This window comes from Sphaeramia orbicularis, chromosome 6, assembly GCF_902148855.1.
Source record: "Sphaeramia orbicularis chromosome 6, fSphaOr1.1, whole genome shotgun sequence".
Classification (NCBI taxonomy): domain Eukaryota; kingdom Metazoa; phylum Chordata; class Actinopteri; order Kurtiformes; family Apogonidae; genus Sphaeramia; species Sphaeramia orbicularis.
Window position 1 is genome coordinate 46,265,887 of NC_043962.1, and position 15,961 is coordinate 46,281,847.

Sequence of the window (15,961 nt, forward strand, 5' to 3'; positions counted from 1 at the left end):
CGGGTAGTGGGCAAGAAAGTGAAAAAATAAAAGGGCGGAAAAGTTTGGAAGAAGTGGACATGTGCAGGACTCTGATACTGACCCTGTGCACAGCCTGTGCTCCTTCTCCCCTCCACTGATTTTCCCTCTGAAGCGATGTATTTTACGCACTGTCACATCAGTTTAGTTTGAAAAAGTAACAAGCCTATTCTGAGAATGTAAGGAGTATAAAGTACAGGTAAAAATGTAGGGAGTAAAAGTAAATTGTTGCCAGAAAAATAAATACTCAAGTAAGGTACAGATACGTACCTTAAAAAATCTACTTAAGTATGGTAATGAAGTACTTATAATTCGTTACTTCCCATCTCTGGTGGACAATAACTCTGTATGAAAGGTGGGAAATGTGGTGTAGCATCATCTTATATTATAAAAGGGAAGTGGACTCTGTTTGTGTGTGTGTATCTCAGGCATCACACAAAATCCGGAATAAGATGACTGCTGCAGTTTGGCATACTTATGTATTTTCGGTCAAGGAAAACTCTATCAAAAATGGCAAGTTGATAGGACCAATATTTTGGGAGATATTAGTAATTTTGGAATACAATAGCCTTACAATCATGTTGCTATGCCCAGAATCAAGTGAATGCTTTGGCGGTGACTGCTGGACAAATGCGATACAGCATACATGAATACACAACAAATATCTGTGCTGGGGGACTGGGATGTTGCCCCTCAGGGTCGGGATGTGGATTTTAAAAACACCCCCCCTTTTGCATCCCACCCTTGGTACTGACAATGATGAAGTCCAGGATCTAGAACCCATGGTCCCCACAGGTCAACGCGCTAGTTCAGATATAATTACAGAGGAGGACTCACTGTACGAGTGCCTTAAAGACAACAAACCAAAGACACATTGCAGTCATTGTTAGTAATGATTTTAGGTGGTTTGCATGCCCCCTGCTGCACGCACAATCACAGTAGCCAACCACAGTTAAGACCCCACACAGCTCCACTACTGTGTGCTATAAAATTAAACAGGCTCTAGGTGGGGTTGGAGTAACAAAATAGACAATAAGGTAGGAACCTAGGTCAAGTTTCTGCATATAATTTTTAATAAAAGTGCAGCAGGATGGCTCTAAATTAAAAGTGGAGCAGAAAAAACAGTGAAGCATAAAGGCAGCTTGGCCTCCTCACCTGTGTAACTGAACTCACTGTGATACACACTGATACAGGAAATCAGACTACAGGGATGTTAGACGTATGACGGGTAAAGAAAACAGAACACCTACAGTTGTATTTCTCATAAAACTTCATTTTGACTTGGTTTTAGACAGTATGTAAATTATAACACTTGTTCAAGTAAAAAGGAATCTGTGAAATCCTTACCTATTATGTCCTCATAGACATTCTCCTCTGATAAAGTGCGTGTTAGGCCCAGGCGAGACTGAGCATACCAGTCCACCCTGCAGCTTTCTGTAGACGACTGGAGCAGATCCTCAAATTCATAGGACTTCCTAGGGAACATAACAACACACAGATTTAGGAGCATGCATGACAAAAAGAGGAAGAGGGATTTCGGACTGATATTACTGCGTGAGTAAATGTGAAGCCCTTATGATGCTTGATATGCCAAGCAGGAACACGGATGTTACCAGCTGCCACTTCTAAATGACCACATCTGTATTTTATCACTGCCACAGATTAAAGCCCTGTAGAGTAAAGTGCACACACAATAAAGTGCTATATGGACACATGCATCACCACTTGAATGTGCATACTTGTAATTAGAGTCAGTTAGCACTTTAATAGGTACTGCTGTACTGTAATAAATCTTATGTAAGTGAACATACTCTAACATTTTCCTCTCTTTGGTGTTGCTGCATCGGGCTGCGTTACTGTATAATAAAAATTGTTGTCATGCTTGGTTCATTCTGATTTCACAAAACACGGCACACCACAAAATCAGGACAAACTACATTATTTCTGCTTATGTTGTACAATTTTTAACCCATAAAGACCCAGTACTACTTTTGTGGCTGTTCCCAAATGATTTTTTCACTATATTCAACCTATCCTAAGTATTTTATTACCATTTATTGTAATATTATCCTTTTTATTTTGAGTTTTTCCAGTGTAAGTCATGTATTTTCCTATGTTTAATTCACAGATCATGCAGATGGTCATAAAAGCTCAGAGTAAATTCAAAGGTCATTATATCAAAATGGAAGAAACTGAAGAAAAAGCGAATTTTTCAGTAAAATCTATCATTAACTGAACATTAGACTAAGTGTCTCCATGCACTGTCATTGATCCAACTCCATCGGTTTCCTGGTGAATCAGTTTTGTAGAAGATGACAGTGTTTCCACGTTCACTACGGAGCCTCTGAACTTCCAAATGGGTCATATCTGATGACCATGAAAACATGACAACCTGCATTTTCCACCAATTATTTACATGTATTGATAGGATTAATGGATCAACAGGTGTTAAACATTTACATCAGTAGATGGTCTTTGTTTGGGTCTTTATGGGTTAATAATATCATCTACCTAATGACTTTTTTATGGTTTTGATGGTTTAACATCAACCTGCTTAATGGCTGCAGAGGAATATTTCACCAATTCACACCCTAGGAATCTCTTAGCCTAAAGAAATTGCATCAGAATATGCACAAATGCTCATGGCAACAGCTACGATGAAAAGGAGAGAGCCTAACCAAACAAAAGGGTTTGACACAGCACACTTGAGTGGAGTGAGGCCTCCACATATGGTATGGAATGTAACGGATTCAAGCCAAGCTCCAAACAAGAGCTCAGACCACTGGAGAAAGTGAACAATAGATGTACTGCAAAACTGCACAGTTCACATTTTTGGTTTCCCTATAGAGCCCAGTTTATTTGATTGGAACCATCTGAATTTGAATACTACTTAGCAGACTCTCGAAAATTCCAACATATTCATTGGATTAAAGTGGACATTTAACTTTGCATTTAGAAATTGTTGTTACAAATTGAAGACCTGACAGCTCACGTCTTCCAGCTGAGGGCCTTGTGCAATTATTTTTACTGTCATGGCTTAAATTCTTGAAAAAGCAAAGGGCCTCTTTGACATGACTCACACTATTCTTCATATGTTTCTCCCGTTCGAGCAGAGTTTTGAAAAGGAGGAATGAACTGAGTTAATGTGTACATTCCTCACATCCAACCAATGAGCTCATTCTGTGGGTTATTTCGAAACAGGATGATGTCACCAGTAGTTTTGATTTACAGCAGATGTGGGAGATATTCACCTCAGTATTAGGACCGGGGCAGGGGAAGGGTAAAACATGACACAGGTCCAAAACGGGGTAATTCTAACTTCACTTAAAGTGATTTGAGCAATTTGAGTAATTTGTGAACTTAGCTTTGAGGTTGAGAAAAGAAAACATGACTCTATTAGTAAGAAATGTACATGTCATGTGTATTATGCATGTCTGCTATGAGGCTTGAAGAACCTTTAGGGAATACAGGTATACTGTAAACTTCACTTCTTACCTGTTACTGCTGTCCCGGGGTTTGTCAGCCCATGCTCGTCTACAAACCCCAGGCGGCGGGCATGTGGGTAAAGGTGGAGGAGGAATCGAGGGCAAAGGGGGCAAGTTCCTCTTTCCCTTCCCCGAGCCAGGTCCAGAGGCTGGGGTAGTGGGTGGTGTATGGTGCTGGAAGGTTCTCTGAGGTTTAGGTAGTGGGTTTATAGACGGAGCGCCTGGCTCACTGTATACGTTCTCCGGATCCCCCTCTCTCCGCCTCCGTGATCCACCAGATCGAACCACATCAAAAGTCCCAAAAATGGGCTCGTTTGTCCTCTTTTCTGTTTCCTCCTGCTCTTCCTTTGATGGAGGACAGAAGTAATTTCCTGGAAAGGCCAGTGAAGGTCTGTCAGGAACTCCTTTTGTAGCTTTCTCCAGTTTCTTAATATGAGTTAAAACAGTTTTCTTATCTTGGGGTTGTTCCGTTGGCTTGGAAACTCGAAATCCTCTCTCTAAGATCACTTCTCTGTCCTTATTTGTTGTGCTCTCTGGAGATTTAGGCCTTGAATCCCCCAGCTTTCCAACATTTTCCTTCCCTGAGTCTTGTCTGTCCCAGCTAACAAACCTCTTGCTGTCTGTCCTTTGAACCTCTGATGCCTTGGAGTCCTTTTTCCTTACTGTCTCGGTTTCCTTCTGTGTCGTACTCAGTAGACATGTTCCTGTAGAACCTGGTGTAGCTGGCTCCTTCTTGCCCTCCCATTGTGAGATCTTATCACGGATGCTGGCGGTCTTGACACCTGCTGGACTCTTGTTGTTGTTCAGTTTTCCACACAGGCCGTTCTCCATGTTTGGAGGTCGAGGGTCGGTGGTAGTGGAGGATCTCCTTTGGGTCAACATGATGTCAGGAGGACCCAGGCCAAGTGAAGGTGAGGGGGGACGTTTGGGGGGTGCAATGGGGTCCCTCCTGTCTCTGGTTACTGGTGACCCACACACCTCTTGGCGCCGGGGCACCGCAGATGACGGAGCCTCTCGGACCTTCAAGCCACAGCACTGGAGCCTGTAGGAGATCAGTAGTGACACCGATTACACAAAGATGAATCTGATTCTGATTATATGATACTATTTGCAATATAATGTATCATACTGGTGCCAAATATTAACATGTTTATTAAACACATAGCATACATTTACTAGATTAATAGCACAATCAGTGTGTGTGTGTTAAAGAGGTACTAAGCTTAGACTCCAAACTTATTTACTGCAACTTCATTTGAGGAAAAGTTGGAACATGTTTTAAAATGTAATAAACACTAAAATCTTACATTAATTTGCTTGACCTGTTATAAAAGTACAGAGACAAAGATTTTCAATATTTTCATTTACCGACATAACTGCATTCTGTCAGCACAATTAGCACATTCAAAAAAAAGTTGCAAGCGATAAAATAAAACTGAAAATGATTAATACACATGTAAATCTCTTCTGTAAGATTCCAAAATTAACATTCTGGCTGTGAACAAGGTTATAAAAGGTTTGGATTTTTCATTATAGTTTAGATTTGTTTAGTTTTGACTTTTTTTTCTCTAATTCAGTTAGTTTTAATTCGTTTTTAGAGCAGGTTTGCTAGTTTTTATTCGTTTTCACTTTTTTCTAAATGCTTAGTTTTAGTTTACTTTTTGTATTAATTTTAGTTTTGTCGTATCTTTTATCTTCTTCGCCATCGTATTCAAATAAATCCCATACAGGACTCTGCTTTCTCCCAACTTTAGTCTAGGTTAGAGTTGGGACGAGAAGACAACATTAAACCACAAGTGACGAGAAGTGACCGTGAAGTACTGTATGGTGCCGCTAGCTAAAATTGCTAGAGTGAAATAAATCGCTTTCGTATCAATCCGACATTCACAAAGACGAAAACAAAGGGAATTTTACCCATAATTTTTATAAGTCTTAGTTTTGCAAGCACACAATACAGTTTCAGTTAGTTATTGTTGTTTTCTTTTCATTATAGTTTTTATTTATTTCAGTTAATGAAAATCTTTTTTCAACTCTAGTTTCCATCATTTCGTTGGTTTTCGTTAACGATAACCTTGGCTGTGAACAGGTGATTAGGAATGGGCATAAAGGGAACATCAAGCAAAGGTTTTTAGTCAAGTAAGGAGTTGTGATTCAACACTTTGTGCCAAACTTTGAGAAAGTGATGTCAATGTTTATGCAAAAGTGCAGAGAATTTAGAATATTGTGAACTTTTCTAGGATCGGGTGACTCCTGGTGTGTAAAGGCCAAGAGCAGAAAACACAGTTGGATGCATGTGTCTGCTGCTGTGAATATAAGAAAGGAACTCACTGAACCAGATCATTAAACGGTCTGGTCGTCTCATTGGGGAATCACAGCTGGGCCTGGAGGCGCTGTACACTAGGCAGGTACAGCGGCTGGCCACCTCTATTTCTGCTGATGACTCCCATCCCCTGGTCAGTGAGTTCCTGCTCCTACCATCTGGACGGAGATTCAAAGTCCCCAAATCTAGGACCATGCAGTACAGGAACAGCTTTACTCCTGCTGCTTTTTCTCTTTTAAATAAGCCTTGATGCACTTCGCTTTATTTTAATTGTTGGGTTCTGGCTTATTTTAACGTGGTCTTAACTTATTTATTATTTATTTATCTTTTGTCTCTTGTATTATATCATTACATCATGATGTTTTTATCACACTTTTTACAGTTTTTATATTGGCATTTTTAGTGATATTTGATTTGTGTCGTTCCTTTATTGAGTCTGTTTTATCTTTTTGCTTGGTGGCGTGGTTCGGTCAGACCTCAGTTGCAGAGAGAAACTCACTGAATCAAATAGTCAGATGGTCCAGTCGCCTGATTGGTGAGTCCCAGACTTGTCCCGCCTCCCTGTACACTAAACAGGTCTAGAGGATGGCTTCGTCAATTCTTAATAATGACTCCCATCCTTTACGAGGTGAATTCCAGCTTCTTTCCTCTGGACGGAGGTTCTTAGTCCCAAGGTGCAGAACACAGCGTTATAAAAACAGCTTTGTTCCTGTCGCCGCCACTGAGCTCAATAAGAAATAGTGACATTGCACTTTATTTACTTATTTTAGTTATTTATTCCATTTCTTTGCTCTATTTATTATTATTGTGACTTCAAATTTTTAAATTTTATGTTCTTATCCTGGTTTTTTATCCCAGACTGTTTCTATCTTCTCTGGGTTTTTATTGTGTTTTATTGCATCTTGTTTTTATTTATTTGATCTTACTTATTTATTTTATTCTTTTACTTATCCATGCTGCTATACTGATGAATGGTGGAACACTGAGCACTTTTTGTCCTGTCTTTTCGTCCTGTCTGTAAGCTCAATCAAGTACCTGTCTAACATGTTCAATGTATGTATTGCTGTAATGCCAAAGCAATCACCTCGACTGCAAAACAAATCTACCCCCAGGTACAAATAAAGTAACCTTGAACCTTGAACCTTTATTTCTAGTCTGCTTTAACCATGATCAGCGAGCTGCTGGGAGTACCTGTCCATGTCTTTTGTCTGTGCTGTTTTTAATCTGTCCCCTGTACAGGGGTTGGACAAAATAATGGAAACACCTTCACCTCAAGATGATAATGCCCCAATCCATACAGCTAGAATTGTTCAAGAATGGCATGAGGAACATTCTAATGAAGTTGAGCATCTCGTATGGCCGGCACAGTCCCCAGACCTCAACATTATTGAGCATTTATGGTCAGTTTTAGAGATTCAAGTAAGACGTCCATTTCCACCGCCATCGTCTCTAAAAGAGTTGGAGGGTATTCTAACTGAAGAATGGCTTAAAATTCCTTTGGAAACAATTCACAAGTTGTATGAATCAGTACCTTGGAGAATTGAGGCTGTAATTGCCACAAAAGGTGGACCTACACCATATTAAATTATATTTTGTTGATTTTTTAAGGTGTTTCCATTATTTTGTCCAACCCCTGTGTGTGTCCTGTGGTTTTAATATGTTTTGTGTTTGAGATGCCCTCTCCAGACTGCAGAACAAATCTACCTACAGGTATTAATAAAGTCACCTTGAACCTTGAATATAGTCACATGGGCACCGGGGGTATTACGAAAACCACTACCACTTAACACAGTTCGCTACTGCATCCAGAAAAGCAACCTGAAACTGTATTATGCAAAGAGGAAGTTGTATATCAATAATAGAAAAATAACCAAAAAACATCTGAGTTGTCTGGGCCTGAACTCATCTCAGATGGACTGAAACAGTGGAAACATGCTGTGGTCAGGCAACTCCACGTTCTGGCTTGTTTAGAGGGGAAAAATGAATGTTGGGTTGTCTTGTGATGTATTAGATATCACAGAATTCCTTTTTTGTATTATTTTAGCATCATAACTGACAATTTTTTTTTTTTATCTTAGTATTGTCAGTGTATCATGAGTTATTCAGTCATTCCAATCGCTATTTAATAATACAAAATGAACAGCCAGGAACAATGTTAAAACTGCATACAGTCAGAGTTAACCACCTTTCCATTTCTCCAACTGATATGTAATTAATGAATTCCAAATAGAATCACAGTGTGGAAAAGACGTTGCACTATAGTCAACTCTATCAATTTATTGTTTAATTATCTTAGAAATGTCAGTAGCTTCAAAAATCTGCCACAGAATCAGGGCACTTAACAGTTCCATTCGACGGATTCTTTGTTTTATGAGTTAAACAGGAATTTTTGTTGAGAGCGAAGACGTCTGTTTGCTGCTTCTGTTCAAGCCGTGTCTCGCTCCCAGAAAACGACTGGGTTATGGCTGTTTGAACTCAGGGTTTGGAGGTCAAAGTTTACAAGCAACGGACGCTGCTATTTCTGGAGCAGAGAAAAAAGTGTACACAGATGAAGGGAGAGAATGATGTGTAGACGTGCATCTTTTCTTTTCTACTGCTGACCCAAAAAAACTCTGTTTTGGCCCAAAGCCCGGTTCTTAAATGACTGGATTTCCAACAAACAGAGGAAATGTGGCCTTGATGGGTGACTTCTGATGACATTGCTGGATGTGAAAACCAACAGTCATGCAATTTAGAGGAAATCTCGTGGGGGAAATTAGTGATTTAAGTTTCCTTTAAGACCTTTAAAGAAGGACCATAAAGAAGGAAAAAACACTTGATAATGTAACTAGGAGGAAAAATTACCAAATAGTTCTCTCAAATAGTTCCCTCAAATTGCTGTTGGTTTTGCTGGTTGTCACCCAACACACACACACACACCATCTACATCCCTCAGTTAAGACAACAGTTTATTAAGCACAAAGCAACCGAGGGGAAAAACTAGGTCAAATAGGAAAGCCAAGAAAAGGAAGAGGTGGGGGGGGTCAATGAAGAATCAAATGGAGCAGATGGGGTAGAAAATCAATGGTGTTTGGCCTCATGTGCAACAAACTTTTGTGATTAAAAGAGAGAAAAATGAAAGACTTCACATAAAACTAATCTATCACTCCTTAAGGATGGGTGGAGAATAATGATGGGGGTCAATGAGGATGGATAAAGGGACGTGGTTACAAATGCATCTCCGACCGTTTGGATCAATGGATCAAGGTTCTAATAGCTTTGGATTATTCATTATAGTTTAGTTTTATTTAGTTTTGACTTTTTTTTTTTCTCTAATTCAGTTAATTTTAATTTGTTTTTAGAGCAGGTTTGCTAGTTTTTATGAGTTTTAATTTTTTCCTAAATGCTTAGTTTTAGTTTAGTTTTAGTTTTTTTTTTATATATATCTTTTGTCTTCTTCTCCGTCGTATTCAAATAAATCCCAGACAGGACTCTGCTGCTTTCTCCCAACTTTAGTCTCCATGTTTCCAGGTAGAGTGGGGACCAGGAGATGACTCTAAACCACAAGTGACCACAAGTGACAGACCGTGAAGTGTCGTATGGTGCCGCTAGCTAAAATTGCTAGAGCGAAATAAATCGCTTTCGTATCAATCCGACGTTGACAAAGACGAAAACTAAGGGAATTTTATCCATAATTTTTTACCCGTTTTAGTTAGTTTTGTAAACACACAATACAGTTTCAGTTAATTATTGTTTCTTCTTTAATTATAGTTTTTATTTATTTCAGTTCACGAAAATGTTTTTTCAATTCTAGTTTTCGTCATTTTGTTAGTTTTTGTTAACGATAATAACCTTGCAATGGATAAGGTTTAAGACTGAAATAGGCAAGAAAGACAGGAAAACTATCTTCCTTTTCCCCGTTAGAAAACCATTTACCTTCTTAAGACTGGTAAGTAACACAGAAAACCATCAAAACAACAGACACTTAAACCTTCCTCTAGACAATCCTTCTTATTGGCACAAATCAGAATCCCTTCATTATAATCCCAATAGCACCAAGAAGTATTGCAAAGATGACAGAAGGGACTGTAGGGTGGTCGCAGGGGCATTAAAGAGTGACAGCAGGGGGGCAGTAACAGTATCCAAATGCCAGATGGCCATCTCTGCCCCACTCAGCTCTCTGGATCACCGCTATTGTTATGCAGCTGACCCTAATGGAAAGGGGTGTCTCCAGCTTTCCTGAGAGCTGTACAGAACTTTATGATGGTAAAGAAGGCATTCATGCCCAAAGCTGCATGCCATGGAAAAACTGTAATGGTATAGAATGTCAAACTAAAAGCGAATTACTACAGGCTGTGCAATCTGGAACATTTTGCACAGTTGGGTGATTTACTTGTTTTGGCAGTTCTCCCTGTTTAAGTCTAAGGATCATCATTAAATTATATATTCTAAAGTTACGTTATGGTTATAAGCTGCACCTTAGGGTCTGAGCTATGTAGCTTGGCAGAAGCCACTAGCCAAAACTAGAAAATCAGCATATTCTTGCATCATCTTTGCACTCAGGAAAAAGAAATCCTCATATGCAACATACTTTGATCATTTACAAGCAGGCAGATATGTGATTTCAGTTTTTGGCTGTTGTTTCATAGTTGTTAGGATGTCTAGCCAATAACAAGTTTATCATAGTCACCTACCCGTTGACTGATTGGTAGATACAGTTGTCAGTGTTTGTACAGAGCAGCAGGGCCCTTCCACCGGTCATGGTGCTAGCAGCTGGCATCCTGCACATTCACACAAAAAGAACAGTCAGTTAATATATTGATATATTCGACAGATGAATGTGTTTAACCCTTTCATGCACAAATTATGAGAACCTTTGTCGAGATTTTTTTCCTGAGTGTTTTTATTCCTCTTTAGGCATGAAAAAACAATGCAATTGAATTTTTTTATAATAAACCTGTTTTTAATGAAGGTTGATTTGTTTCTTTATTGCTTTAACTAAAAAAAAATTTCAATAAAAAAAAGTGTTTGAATGAAAAAAAAATCTATCTATCTATCTATCTATCTATCTAGATAGATAGATAGATAGATAGATAGATATGTGATGCAAAAAATTGCATTAGAACACTTTGTTTCTTTGAAGTGAATTTTTTTTTTTATGAATTTTTTTTTTATGGATTTTTTTGGGGGGGGTTAAAGCAATAAAGAAACACAACTACCTTCATATTTTTTTGTGGAGTTCCAAAAATGTCCACTCTGCTGGACACCATGTGTTTAATTTTTGAATATCAGAAAGTGATATACAAAATCAAAACATTTTAATGGAGCTAATCTGATGTTTTCTCACATTTTATCATATGCACAATTTTTATTAGCAATTGATTTACACTCAAACATGTCATTGCAGATCAGGTTTATCAAGAACAGCAAAGTTATAGTAATGGTATGAATGCCAGTGTATGGGATGGTGCAAAAGTGTCCACTGTGTTGGTTGATATGGAACTAAAACAACAAAACCCATGAATATATTAGAGAACAGATGTAGAATAGCTGTCCACTGTAGAGACCAATATGCATGAAAGGGTTAAATACATTTGAATGCAACATCAAACATGATTATTTCAGCTCCTGAGGTTGCAATACAGTGTAGATTTAGGCAGATGCAAACGTTAAAACATTAGTCTTTTTAAACCAAATATAAGAAGATGATCAAATAGGCAAAGGCTTGGTAGGAGCTTCTTTGAAAACAAGCTTCTTCTTCAGAACTTCCTTTGGTAAAACCTCCAAATGCTGGTGTGTAACTGCTAAATTGTTCAAGAGCTCTAAATTGTGTGGGCAGAAAAACCCATTTCTGAACTGAGCTGCAGACCTCACAGGCTGATGCAGGCGTTCCAAATTGCCAATACTTACTTGATTAGCAAATGACTACAACTGAAAACAAAGTTCCATGCATGTGCTATTATTGTAAAAACCCCACTTTGTAATACACAGTAATTAACATTAGTTAGGAAAAATGTTAATGCCAGCTGGATGATAGAGAGGGCACTAACTCTTTTAGGTTATTACTCAGTTTCTCATCTTTTCACACTTGGCCAGAAGAGATTTGTGGAACATTTACAGGACACACACATTTTTATTTCTACTCTTCAAATTCAAACATCCTTAATGTTTGTGCATTTTCCAGTACTTCACATTCCCCCTGTTCTTTATTATGAACAAACAGTGCCAGTGTGTGTGTGAGGGACATGTTTGGCCAGTTTGAAGTTATTACTTGATCCATTTGTCAGAGTAAAATCAAACCACACACTTTTGGCAAGCAGCAAGAACATCTGTGTAACACTGAATTAAAGCCACTGATGCACGGTGCTACGTGACTTTGTCCTTCAGCACTAGGGGCAGAGAGGTCTGGTCTCTATGTAATATTAGCCCCTTTTACACAGCACTTCTGTTCCAGGAAAATTTCACCTTTATTCCGGAACAACGTCTGTGTAAACAAAATGGTGGGATCATTTGGTTCCACGTCTGTCACGGCTCTGTAACGCCTCTGGCGGTGGTAACACAGCCGTGATAAAGGTGGACTCATGATTCTGGAACGCTAAAAGGGACACCTCTCATTCCATAACCAAGTTGTGATGTTTTGATGACATATTGCGTGTGCGACCCCCTCGCTGGGGGGTATTTAAAAATGAGCACAGGCCATGTATAGTAAACAAACATATCAACATGACCAGAAAGATGTAAAATTGGGAAGATAGCTCGCCAAGATCCGTGAGCTGTTGTCACTTTGGGCAGAGGACTCTATCTATGCTAACATTTGTGGAACGGTGAAAAAGGTTAGCAATACCACTATGCTCGGGGTATTTCTGATGCGTAAGTTATACGTCACACTATACGCTGCGCTGCGTCACCACCCCTTTGATTTCCTGAACACAGGTCCACTGTGTAAAAGTCCAGCCTGTCTCACCTCTGTTCCTCCTTTGGCTTGACTGTGAAAATCGGTAAATGGTGGAAAAGAAGTGGGATCACCATCTCACCTTTTTTCTGAGATCTCTGTGTAAAAGTGGCTATAAGATGTGGTCAACAAAAGAAAGCAGAGTATTTCAAGACCAACTCTGCTGCTGGCATATATTCACACACTTGTCCATAGGTAAATTCAAAGAGACATGCTTTGCCACCCAGCTGCACAGTCAAACCTAAAACCTCATATAAAAACACACCTACATAGACCTGCACATCCTGCCAAGCAGTTCATACTGCAGACCGACATATGGATGCATGTGTGTGCAACTTCTACCAGATGTGCTGCTGGGATACTTTAGGGTATTCGTAGGCCGTTAAACATTTCCTGAGCAGTGCCTGGCCTAAAACCCCCTCTGTCTTTCTCCCCATAAACCTGCATTAGCTAAGCCTGACACCTCTTATCCCTGCTCCCTGACAATGTGGGGAATGTGAGTTCAATTCGTCTAAATTCCACACATTGTTGTCCAAACTGGCAGTGAGGAAAATCTAGAAAAAAAGCCATAATTTCTCTAGACTATGTGAAGAAGCTGTTCCTTCAGCTAACAACATAATTGGCCCTGTGGGTCCAGTGTTTTGGAATGATTCTGAGACCATCAGATTTTTTTTTTCCCGGAGGAAAAGAAAAAAATTATGCTACAGAAAACCTGTGGTCTTGCCTGAAAAGTACACTATGTTAAAGTGTTGTTTGTAGGTTTGTTTACAGCTTCATTTACATGCATCTATTGTATTGTCTTTAGCCCCACATCCCCATCAGGCCCCCAGAGAGAGCTGAGTAGAGGAGGAGGGTTTGTGTCAGCCATCCACTAGCCTGTAGGCCCAAATTATTTTCAGCTGCTAGCCGAGCAGAGGTCACATGTTTGTGGGGAAACATCAGCCATTTTTTTCTTCCTTCCTCCCCCCACTTGCTTCTTTTTCCAACTAAACCTGATCGAGAAAAAAAAAAGAAAAAGAATATAGAAATCAAGAACAGAAATCCTGCATGGAAAGGGGGTGGGGAAGGGGGACTATAAAGAATGTATGGAGCCTCCTACTTTTACATTCTGGGCTTGGAGGGGTGTTACATATCACGGTACAAAGAGACAGGGTATATGAAAAGCACGCAGAGATCGAGGAGACAGAGGTTGTCAAAACTACAGAGGAAAGTGGATATTGCAAAGAATAATACATGTATATACGGTTGCACTGAACAAACAGCAGGCTGTCATGCACTGTGAAAAAACATCCCTAATAAAAAGAAGCCAAATATTCTCAAATGCCACTAATTTGTCTTCTACAAAGGAAAAGGATTAAGCAGATTTGGCTTGGCTAGATTTGTTAAAATTAAAGTAAATTTGCACCTTGAAAATTCTGGCTAAAATCCTAACACTGAGAAGTTTAAGAATTTCATTATTGTTATATTCAGCACCCAGGGAATCACTGCAAAGAAAGTCTTAGTTTGCTGAGTCTCTGTGTTAAAAAATACATACTAAAAGTTAAGAAGTAAAAAGAAGAATACATTCATACCCACACTGTAAATACCTCTACTTACAAACATAATCCACACATTCATACAGTTTTACTCCTCTGCTAAATGTAGCTCAATATTGGCTGGAATTTCTCATGAAAGTGAAGTTGATGGATTTTCTGAATATGAGATTACTTTTCTAATGAAAAACATGCGTCACAGGGTTGTTTTTCTTTTCAGACAAAAATAAGAGTCACTTCCCAGAAACAAGGCTTTCTTACTTTTTTTTTTTTAAGGTTTAAGCTCAGAACACACAGGTCAGTGGAGATCCTAGTGCTGAATAAAATGTGATGTGGGATTTTCACATTCTTCAAACTAAAACAAGCATGCTTCACTGGACCGATCTCAAACTAGACTCATACATTTCACAAGACAAAGCTTCCAAGCACTTGTCCGAATCTGACAAGTCATCTCTTTGCATCTTGTAAAAGCGGTAAATTTGACACATTTCCCCAGTTTTACAGCGTTGGGTTACTGGGGAAAGTCTTTTTCAGAAGTAGTCATGCCTTTGTCTCCTACAACTATTGGCATCTATTGTTAACCCTGACCCCCAGAGCATGATGGCCACCATAACAATGCTGGGGTTGAGGGAAGCCATCTGCTGAGGCCAATAAAAACATCACGGGAAACGGCAACCCAAAAGAGCCTACCTGCCCCGCCCCCTACAACCCCGGCTCTGTGAGGTGTGACGGACTGTGCACACCACAGCGGAGGAAGTGGAAGTGGTATTGTTCACCAGCAGCTGGAGGGATGACTGCTGGGTGGAGGAGACTGCAGCCGCAAGTGTGAAGGAATGGTACAGCCAAAAATAAACTTCTAATTTCAGAAGTATCAGCTGTCTACATCTTAACGTGTTACCTCTCACATTATGTGGTTGTGGATGAGTGTGTGGAGATAACCTCCGATTTTGGCCTCGGAATAATAAACAGAAGGGATGCACTGTAAACAGGGAACAATCCTAAATGTCTTAAAGCCTTTACAAAAACAAGATAGTCGTAGTTGGGGTCAGATGTAGGGTATCAGAGCAAAGCATCAGTTACATAACAAACCCTGAAGGAGATTTCAATCAGCGGATGGACACTGGGTATCTGGTCATACAACTGGGAGCAAAATGTTGACATTGTCTGATGGGGCTTAATGGCTAAGTCATGTGATGTTGTGAAAATACAAATTAGCACTGCTTATTTTACAAATGTACTGTGAAATCCACTGAGGGGATTGGTCATGACACAGAAATTTACGAAGGATTTGTACAAATTCTGACGTGCACTTCCTCCATTCATTATGATCTACTCCATCAGCTAACAGGGGTATAAATACAGCTACGCAAAGAGTAGTAACTCCCATGTCCATGTCTTCAACTTGAGCTGAGGAAACTAGGAAGTGTTTCAGGATTTTGTGTCTCACAAAATTTGTTTATTCTTATAAAACGACAAACCATCACAACCCAATTGACAAAAGCTCAAAACGATTAATGGTGAGAGGAATGAAGTCGCCTCAAAGGGATATCTTAGCCTTTCATACAGTATAGCTCTAATTTGCACATATATTTCAATTGCACACTTTTCATATTTTAGACTTTTTTAAGATATGTCTGTATCTTATTGTGTTGTTATTTAGATCTAAGTGCACTGT

General features: G+C 39.3%; 1 protein-coding gene across 1 annotated transcript in view; it reads right to left on the bottom strand.

The window, feature by feature from the left end:
• Window positions 1-15,961, bottom strand: part of si:dkey-82f1.1 (DENN domain-containing protein 2A) — a 56,432-nt gene that overhangs the window by 23,961 nt on the left and 16,510 nt on the right. The window contains exons 2-4 of the mRNA XM_030136930.1: window positions 10,497-10,583; window positions 3,514-4,545; window positions 1,366-1,493 (exon numbers count right to left, since the gene is read on the bottom strand). Of these exons, the coding sequence (XP_029992790.1) occupies window positions 1,366-1,493; window positions 3,514-4,545; window positions 10,497-10,582 (1,246 nt within the window). The 5' untranslated portion in view covers window position 10,583. The remainder of the gene's footprint in view (window positions 1-1,365; window positions 1,494-3,513; window positions 4,546-10,496; window positions 10,584-15,961) is intronic.